Here is a 10297-nt window from a genome sequence, read left to right on the forward strand (position 1 = left end):
TAGGTTAATGGTAACTATTAAATCTTGGTTCTAAACATGTACTATTCTTAAATTACTGTTTTCCAAGTTGGAGAAACGTTTGACGAGTCCATTTTTCAGTTGTAAAATAACTTTTGAAATATTAGTAACATGATCTTTTACATACATTTTATCTGTCACTGCCTTTAAGCTATTGCCCGTAATAATTACCAAAGAATCACTCATGTATATCTCTCCACTCACTGCTTTAGTAACTTCCTCAAACGACTTTAATATAAGACAAAGTTCCTTACAAATTTTCCAATCATTTGGTAATAAAGTAGGCAAATTAATATCGAGTATAGCAACTGTTGCTTTTAACGCATTTTCCAATTCTATGAAACGACTTAACATATAATAGGTAGAATTCCACCGTGTGGCTACATCTTGCAATATTTTTTTTTGGTGTAGCTCGCAAATTTCGTTGATATTTATCAAGTTTATGGGAGGCATTTGAACTTCTTTTGAAATGCCCCCTTCTTTTCAAATTCTGAAATCGTTAACTAATTTAGGTAAAAAGTAAAAATAATGTTTTATTTAAATAGTAATATAAACAATTTGTGGGAAATTTCAATAAAATTATTATTATTTTATACCAAATAATATTAAATTATAACATATACTTATATGATAGGTATACAGGGTGATCCAACTAACGTAAGATACTCATTTTCTCGGAAAATATGAATATTTTGAAAAAACATTTTTTCCTATTCTTTTAGGTATAAGTTTTACTATATTTTTAAATGCTTCGAACATTTTTATTTTCATCCCTTATACGATAAAAAGGGTCTAAGTTCACGTTTTCAAATGGCAACATATGTTTTTAATTCCATAAATTTGTAGGCAAAATTTTTTAAAATATGTTATCGTTTGAATTATTAATTTTTATCCATCTAGTCGTTAGCTATAACTTTGTAAAGATATTACATTTTCTCTTAAATATTGTTATATTTCTTTGGTATTCCAAAGACCGGGAGCCAATAAAATACTTATTTATGATCGCATTGTCCGATAGATGAGTACACAGATAACCAAACACAATACAATGTTTTGTGATATTTTGTTTAACCAGCGTTTCATATTTATAGATTACCGACTTTTCTAACACACAGGTAGGTTGACAGACCTATATTGACAGCAGCTAACGAATGGCTATTTAACCACAACAATCAAAAACCGTGTTACAAGTAGGTTGATAACTGCTGCTATGATGATAATACAAAATATTATTATCATTAGTTATCATATTTTTCTACTATCTATGTTCTACATTCAACAAGTAACAGCACAGTACAACAGATCATTATTATGCTATTTGAAAATTATAATTTTTAGTTTCTATAGGTAGTAAACAATAGCTTTAAAATTTGGCTTACAATCTCATAAGTGCATACATTGAATGGACAAGCGTCGCGAAGCGTTACTATTATTTGTTTAGTTATGTTCAATTTATTCAAAATATGTTCTGTGCTCAAATAATTGTTTTAAACAATTTACACTAAATAAGGAATTTTGGATTTAATTTGCTTACTATTTTAATTCTACAGTAAATATTTAAAATGTTGCTTATTTTACATTTATAACTAACTTTTTTTTATTATTTAAACAACTTTATTAATAAAAAATAATGCAATAAAGTGGACTGTGTTTAAATTATTAAGATGTCTAAAGACTAGATGTTTGTAAACAGTGTTTTAGGAACCTACAACAAAATCACAGTTAAACTTGAAATTGTATTAATTATCGACTTAATTTAAGCCGGTAGTTCCAAACTGTGATTCAAAGTACTTTTACTTTTTTTTCTGTTTTCCCCATCCTGTTGGCAAAAAAGATTTGATTTTTCTGTAACGGTAAATTTATCAACATCATTGATATTTTATTTTTTATTAAGTCAAGTTATTTCTTATTAAGATCCGTTAATAAAAATATGGATCAATAGTTTGTGACTCAATTACACAAAATCACACAGTGATACTCAAACTTCAGAAATAAAGTTAGGGTTTGTGTCACGCAAACATTAAATTATCAGAACTTGTCTTTTTTATTTTATTAATAACTATTAAATTAAATAGTTTATATGTTCTTATCTTTTTATTAGTACTTACTAATTATTATTATAACTTATAAGGTGTATAATGTTATAATAATAGTTCTAAAGCCTTTATAATAAAATATGTCTGTTTCAAAAATTTCAAATGGAAAAGTTAATTCTTTTACAGTTGAATCTGCTTATTTTGATTTTATGTAAAATCAGTATTTTCTTATTTTTATTATTTTCTTCACTATTTAATATCTAGAAAATTAAAAGCTTAATAGATTTTAGTTGTTTAAAAAGAAAACCATTATTTGATATTTCCTTGTTTACTATACAAATTAAAGTATTGGCATTATTAAACTATTTTAACGGGTACGTTTTACTAAGATTATGTAAAAGTGGCAATATTAAATCAAAAATAGCCTTAGCTAAATTGTATTATCTAAATTTAACAATTATTCTGTAATAAAACACATTTTTAAGGATTTAAATTTTATGGAATTTGTACGCGACAAGTTTGTCTGATTTTATACACACACATACATGTATACTATATTTATGTATAAATACAAATAATTATAAAATCAATTATACTAACTTATAATGCATAGTTGTTAAAAATACAATTTGTTTACCTTTAATGATGCAAATAATGGTTAAAAGAATATTTGCTGTAATGCGTATGCGACAATTTTCCTACTTTAAAGAGTTAAAAACAATTTTTATTAATTTTTACTGTGTACTTTACAAAATTTGAACATTGATAACACATAGTCAAACAATTGTGTTGATAAATTTCAACGACAAATATATAGTATAGTATAACATTTAAAGAACAATAATAATCTTTTGTCTGATAATATAAGTATTTAACTAATAAAATATTCATAAACTAATTATTAATACAACAATAAATTTAAAAATTACAAATGCTGCTATTTTGAAAATATTCAATCAAAAATATTAAACAAAAACAATATCTATACATTTGAAATTGTTCAACTTCTATAATACTGATTTAAATTTTTTTCTTTTAACAATCGTTGGTAATTAAACAAATCTAACAAAATCAAAATTCAATAAATAAAATTAACTATAAGAATTATCTTAGGCAAGTTCAAAAAAATAACTTACTTGATTTACTGAATTCATTAAATACAAATTAATAGAATTATTACTTTTTTAAAGAGAGAATTATTGTATATTAATAAATTTGATATAAAATTTAACTTTGATAGCCAAATACCTGTGTCAGTTATAGCTAAAACTTTATGATAAAATATCCGTAATGTTTGTCAGACACACAATATATGGGTTATATCATTGTAAGAAATAACTAAACTGAAAGCAGCTTTTAACTACCTTAGATAAGTTTAATCAAATAAAAATAATATACTTATATATTATTATAAATATTGGTATAATCAAGAAGCGATTCCTTGTATGTAGTAGTATGAAATTCATACATTAATTACTGATATTTTTAAAAATAAATGAAACGGGTATATGAGTATTATCAACCCACGTACACAAATACATGCATTAATAATTATTTTAAGTTAACACAACACACTTTTCATTCAAATTGCTTAGTGTTGATATTATACATTCACATGAAAAAATATCATATTAGAAATAAATGTTTTATACTTATAATTTACACCTTGATATATAATTGTAAGGTCTTGGGTCCGATTGGAAAGACATTTCCATAGCAATTGATATGTCATACTCAAAACCAATTTTACATGATAACATTGGTTTTTAAAAGATGAAATATTTTCAGTAAAAAAGCATTCAACCTAAAATAAAAAAGCTAATTGAATTCGTATTGTATTAAATTATCTATTAAACTTTAATACACTTACCTATTAAATTAATGATGTGTCCAAGAATGTAACGTCAAAATAAAGTCGAGAGCAAATATTATCAATTGATATATTAAAAAAATTATAAAATAACGAGTTATGACATAACTACAATAAGCATGCTATCATATTTACTATAAAGTAAAATGTAAATTTACTAACATTTTTTAATTAAGTTTGCAATTTCTCATTTCACTAATGGAAAACGTGTGAACTTCGAAGTCGAAATTTGTTAGCGATGAGGTTATGTACAAATAATAAATATAATGAGATTTTGTACAAATAATAAAATACATTATGGGTACTGGTCACTCGATTATTCCGTGGTAACTGATACATAGTTTAGATACTAGATTGTTATCCGAGATAACCAGCTAATGACTAGCTCCAGCTAGATTAGGTTAAAGTGTAAAGTCCGTTATCCGTAACAGTCTACCTTTCGTCTAATAATGTATGGTTATTTATTATATCTGATTATGATACGGAATGCGTTAACATCAAATTATTATTATATTTGATGTGATGACCGTCGTAATAAAACTACTTGTCTTTGTCGAACCGAATGAAATTATTAAGAAATATAGACAAAAATTCAAATCTTTACAAAGTCATAAACAGCGAACAAATGGATGAAAATTAAAAATTCAAACGCTAACATTTTTTTAGATTTTTTGTCTTTATATTTATGGAATTTAAAACATATGTTCCCATTTGAAAAAACGAGGTTCGTACTTATTTAACGTATAAGGGTTGAAGATAAAATTTTTCTAAATATTGAAAAATGTAGCTAAATATGTACCTAAAATTTTAGGGAAAAAAAAATTCGCAAAATATTCATACTTTCAGAGAAAATGAGTGTCTTACGTTAGTTGGATCACCCTGTATAATATTAAAATAATAACCAAGTCTGCACAAGGGTAGTTAATATAATAGTAACTTCTGAATCCATTTACATGGCGAGGTCTGTAAGTTTGTATAGTGAACTAACACAGTAAATTCATTTTTAGCAATTAAATAATAAATGTATGTTTAATAAACGGAATTGCTAATAATATAATATTGTAACTCTAATTATCGTGGTCTAAAAATTAAAATAGGGCAAGAATTCTTATTAGAAAAATAATCTTAAAAAATAAATATTTTTGAAACGGTCAGACAAGACTCGTTTTAACTTATAATACATCAAAGTTCTATTGTAGAATTATAAAACGGCTCATTTGTTAAACCGTAGGTACAAGGACAGATGTAGGGACAGGACCCAATCTAAATAATACACTAATTGACAGGCTCTTTATAGTATACAGGGTGTATCAGTCATCTAACAGATTTTTCATACAATTTATATGCGAAGCTGTCGGATCATTGTGATACACCTATATATATGCCTAGCCCATTGAACCATGTAAATTGAACCATCAAAAGGAACGACCGTCACAATAGTGTCTCTCTTAAGATCTAAATTGATTGTAATGCTCAAGTTATGCCAGCCAAAGCGGTCTTAATTGAGAGTGAAAAAAATACTACTTTAATAGGATATACCTATTTAATGAATCCGAAATTGGCCTACTATTTTCATTAGCATGTACATTTTTGAACTACAATACACAAAATAAAAGTGTATTTGTGTATTGTAAAAAATTATTTGTGAAAAACAAAATTAAAATTTTTATTTTGGTTTAAAAAAAAAAATTGTTAAAACTGTTAAGTAATTTTTAGATTAGTTCTAAACACAAATACTCTATTTGAAGTATATTTTAGATAATTATGCAACCGTATCGAACATGCTAAAAATAATACACAAAGCGGTTTATTTCACATTTTTAGAGGTTATTTGAAAAATAACTAAACGTGCTTGAAAAAATCTAAGGCCCGAATCAGATTTAGCAAAAAAAAATAATAATAAATGAAATGTACCCATTTTAATTCTTGCTCTATAAAATACCTAATATAACCCCCTATAGACAATTTGATAGGGTAACACTACAGATTTTGTTTGAAGATAAAGTTTTTGTATTTGAAAGTTAAATAACTATTGCCTATTTGGAAAAACTACTTTTTATAGTCACTCCATGCCAAATCATCTAATGTGTGTGCGAGTGGATTTTCTAAATGAATCAAAATTTTATGTCCATAAATCGAACTTCTTTGGATTAGGGAAACACATTTTTTGCCTCGATAAGGACCTAACACCTGTAATTGTCGTGCAGTAATATTGTTTAAATAAAAGCACATTAATTTAAAAAAAGAATAACACCTAAAGCCATTCAGTAACCAGGTCTAAAAAATATTTGATTATTTACCAATAAATGACAATTTATGTGTGGAACAAATATTCAAACTCTAAACATCTAACTTTGTTTTTAATTTGTTCAATACTTTAATTATATAATCATGTAATCACTCAAAGTACATATTGCCATCTTTCCACTAAATGCTTGCACATATAACTCATAAAAATACCTGTATACTGGTTATTTTATTTCATTTTATCAATCGTTATTTCTTTAATTAATATTTATGAAAAATCATTCGAACCTTAACTATTATGTTTTTTACTACATTCGTCTTTATAAATCGGAAATCATTATAGTTTATAATAATTGCTCAAGTTAAAAAAAAAGTGTTTTAAACAATTTTAAGACAAAAGTAAATAAATATTTTATTGGCATTCGTATTGACACAAGCTTAAAAATACAATTAAATCATGCAACACAAAAAATTGCTAGTATCACTTAAAAATAACACAAGGTGTATTGTATACAATTAATATAAAAGTTACTTAAAAGAATAATAATAACTCGTTTTAATAAATTTGACCTGAACAGATGGACCGTTCGTACAAGCGTAGAGTAGAAATTAAGGTGGGATTAAAAAGAGTATGGATACAATTTATTTATTTTTGGTACCACTCAGGAACATCTAACCAAACTGTAGTACTATCTTATACTAAAAAAGGAAAAATATTGGCACATTCAATAATAGCAAGTGACAATAATTGATGTAAAAATATAATTATTAGTTGGCTTACGAATAAAATTGAACAAAAAATATAATGACAATATACAAAATAGATAATTGACTGAAAAAATATACATTTGGACAACTAGTAAAAATACAAATAATATTATGACTAAAAATTGATGTACATTATCGACCAAACGTCAGTTACGTCATAAAAAAAAAAAAAAAATTGATAAGTCAAAAAATAAAAAGAGGAAAAAAGTTGAATGTGCGATGGATGACGTAGAAAAAAATTCAAATATAAATTCTGAACACATTATAAAATACATAAAATTATACTTCACTGCTCAAATAATTTAGTTTATATCAAAATAGGAAGAAAACTAAGAATTGAGAGGATGAATTTTTAGTGATGTGAAAAATAGATTATGTTAACGATACTTCTGTCTCGCTCGTATCAGTTGCAGGTTCGTAGTCATCGTTGGCAAAATATTTGGAATGTTGCTGTTCTAGGTACCTGAAAACAAATATTTTAACAAAGACATTTTATAGAAAGGTTGTCAGAAAACAGTGTTGATGTTTCATAACATAAGAATAAAATTATATTTTAGACCCAAATGTTTTTTTTTATTTTTTGAAAAAATAACTAAACAATTTTACCATCAAACTATAGTCGATACCTACGTACACGACTGCTCAATTTAAATTGCTCGTCGATTGTTGACTAAAGTTGAGATTGAAACGAATGTGGCTTTTTTACGGATCAGTTTTTAAAATGTAAGCTACTTCACATTGTTGCTTCAACCCTACCACCATTTATCTTATTTATCTAACTCTGTACTATACATCCTCAACGCATTCTGTTGTTTACACCTTGCATAAAGCGATGAATCTATTGCAGAAGTTATCTTTGCTAATAAATCATATCTCTAATTATCTCAACATATTCTGTCTAATTCCTACTGACTCGCATGGCCCTCTACGATAAAACACGAGTTATCACTCACTTAACCTTCTCACTTAGCCTAGGGTGACCATACGTCTCGTTAAAAATGGGATTGTCCCTTTTTGGAGCTAAATATTCCCTTGTCCCACTAACTGACTTTCGACTGGACGCTTTTTGTCCGTTCTTAGAATATGGTTAGGTTCTCTCTTTATCAGCTATCTTATCAAAATATTAATAAAAATAGAGCAATAATTATTAATTTTGATTTAGATTTCGAAAGTGTGGAGAAAGTAGTGGAATTAAACGCTAACATTTTTAAATAACTATTCAAAAAAAGATTTTAAAATAACTAAAATAGAATTTTGGGTAAAAAAAAATATGACTTTTTCTATGAGAAAAAAAATAAAATTTCTAATTCTTGCCACTCATTTTTACAAAAAAAAAAATAAAGATGTACTTATTGAACTGTATAAAAAAAAATGAAACTTGAAAGTTAGTCAGTGAACTATTAATACAAAACAAGAAATTAAAACGATTTTTTTATTAATAAATTAAAGTAATTTAAAATAATAATACTTATTATCAAAATATTATTTATATAATAAAAATTGTTATTATCAAAAGGTGCAAAAAGTAATTTTCAATTTTATTGAAGCTCTTTCTTTAGAAGTTTGGACAAAATAGTGTTCCGTTTTTTTTTATTATTAAAAATGATAACCATAGATGAACCAACAAGTTCATTTGATTATTATTTTATATAAACCATAATAAATATAATAGTTTAACTAAATGGATCATTAAATTAAAAAAAAAAAATTTAATTCTTACTTGAAAAAATCATTTATGCTATCAGCAATGGAAGAGAGCTGGTTGTCTTCGGTCACAAACTTTGGTCTTAGAAATTTTTTCAAATTAACTGAAAAATTGATTAAAATCCATAATATATCATCAAGTATCGAATACTAAAATACACATAGGTATATGTATAAAAAATATAATTAGGACACTACAAAAACACTAAAAAATTATGTTTATTAGGATAGCACTTCGTGTAAGACCATATAAAATGTTATTATCAATGTTTGGAAAAACACTTCAAAAACGGTTGAGTGTAAGGAAGGTGTTCTTTTCACTAAATGAGCTCCTGAACGCGTTTATAAGGAATTAATAAAACATAATTTCGCTAACATCAAAGTCAATATTTCATACGTACCACATAGCCTTAGTAAATAAATGGGTCCATAAACTGTACACCACAAGTCTTCCGAATAAATGTTTTTATATTTGAATTGTAAACTGTCAAGTCTTATTTTTTCTGATAACAGAGCAACAGCCTAAAAAAAAAATTGGTAAAGTTATTAAATAAAAATTCTCATTACATAAAATCTCATCAACGAAAAATAATTTACTTTATTGTGCACTTCATTATTACGTTCTTTCGCATATAGCAGCGTCTGTATTCGTGAATTAAAATATTGAATAAAAGTCGATCCAACACACAAAGCTCTTTCCCTAAAAATATCTTATTATATTTTCGACACTATTATACTATTAACTTTGTAAGAAAAACAATACTTACCTAACAAATATTGTTGATTTTTGTTTGGAACCGATATAACCATCAATGAGATGCATAACAGTGAATTTGGATGGAAACTTTAATTGCTAAAATATTTTACACACCATTATTAGGCAAACAATTTATTAACAAAGTGACCAAATATTATTAAAATGTTTAAAACACCTTGTTAAATACCTTGTTAAAAACGTTTATCATATTATAGTCGTAGGACAATCGCCGTTTCAGAATTGTAGGCACATCAAATTTTAGTTGTTTATCGTATGGAGGCTAGAAAAATTAATAGTTTTGTTGCAGACAAAGTCAAAATCAAAATAAATAACTGTTTGGCTGTATACGTACATCCGTTCAACACATACATCAATTATCAGCCATAACAATGTTCTAAAGATTATAATAACAATTTTCTGTTAAACAAAATATTTATTAAGATAATAATTTAATTATAAAAAGGTATATTACCAAAAACTCTGTATGGCAGGTAAGTTATTAATGTTATTTTCTATTAGACCAACAGTTCTGAATGCAACCAAAACCGGATTAGAAGATGGTTCTATTTAAATAAATAAGTAAATTAGTAAAATTTGGATTTTTTTCCGGAATGTTTCAGGTCAAAAAATTTAAACTTTTAATTTCAATTAATTACCAGACTCTTCAGTAGCCGAAGATGGAGCATCAGTGGTTTGGTTTACTTCAGTATTTTTTTTACGTCTGCCAACTCTTCCTTTGTTAAAATGTTTTTTTAAACTTGCTGAAAATATTACAAAAGTATTTATTTAATTAGACTGATCGATTCATGTTATAAATAATGTGAAAATTAAAAATCACTCTCTCTCTCAAAAAAAATTAATATTATTGGTAAAATTGACGACATAATAATTGCATTC

At 25.8% G+C, this 10297-nt stretch overlaps 1 protein-coding gene across 1 annotated transcript; it reads right to left on the reverse strand.

The window, feature by feature from the left end:
• Positions 1-7105: 7105 nt before the first annotated feature.
• LOC126840046 (uncharacterized) lies at positions 7106-9778 on the reverse strand. The gene is made up of 7 exons (XM_050575537.1): positions 9753-9778; positions 9588-9680; positions 9411-9496; positions 9241-9343; positions 9045-9165; positions 8660-8747; positions 7106-7402 (listed from the first exon to the last, which is right to left on the reverse strand). Exons 2-7 carry the CDS (start codon positions 9606-9608, stop codon positions 7312-7314), a joined length of 510 nt encoding a protein of 169 aa, XP_050431494.1. The 5' UTR covers positions 9609-9680; positions 9753-9778; the 3' UTR covers positions 7106-7311.
• Positions 9779-10297: the final 519 nt, after the last annotated feature.

Source organism: Adelges cooleyi, unplaced genomic scaffold, assembly GCF_023614345.1.
Source record: "Adelges cooleyi isolate 19-005CV unplaced genomic scaffold, UGA_ACOO_1.1 ACOO_flye_CR_arks_rails_tigmint_CR_PRNA_332, whole genome shotgun sequence".
Taxonomy (NCBI): Eukaryota; Metazoa; Arthropoda; class Insecta; order Hemiptera; family Adelgidae; genus Adelges; species Adelges cooleyi.

What these genes read in the sequence shown, in the direction of transcription:
- LOC126840046 (XM_050575537.1), bottom strand. Translation starts at nt 9,608, where the DNA reads ATGATAAACGTTTTTAACAAG. An exon ending in TGATAAACGTTTTTAACAAG is followed by an intron (nt 9,497 to 9,587) that starts GTATTTAACAAG and finishes AAAATATTTTAG; the next exon opens with CAATTAAAGTTTCCATCCAA. An exon ending in TTATTTACTAAGGCTATGTG is followed by an intron (nt 8,748 to 9,044) that starts GTACGTATGAAA and finishes TCAATTTTTCAG; the next exon opens with TTAATTTGAAAAAATTTCTA.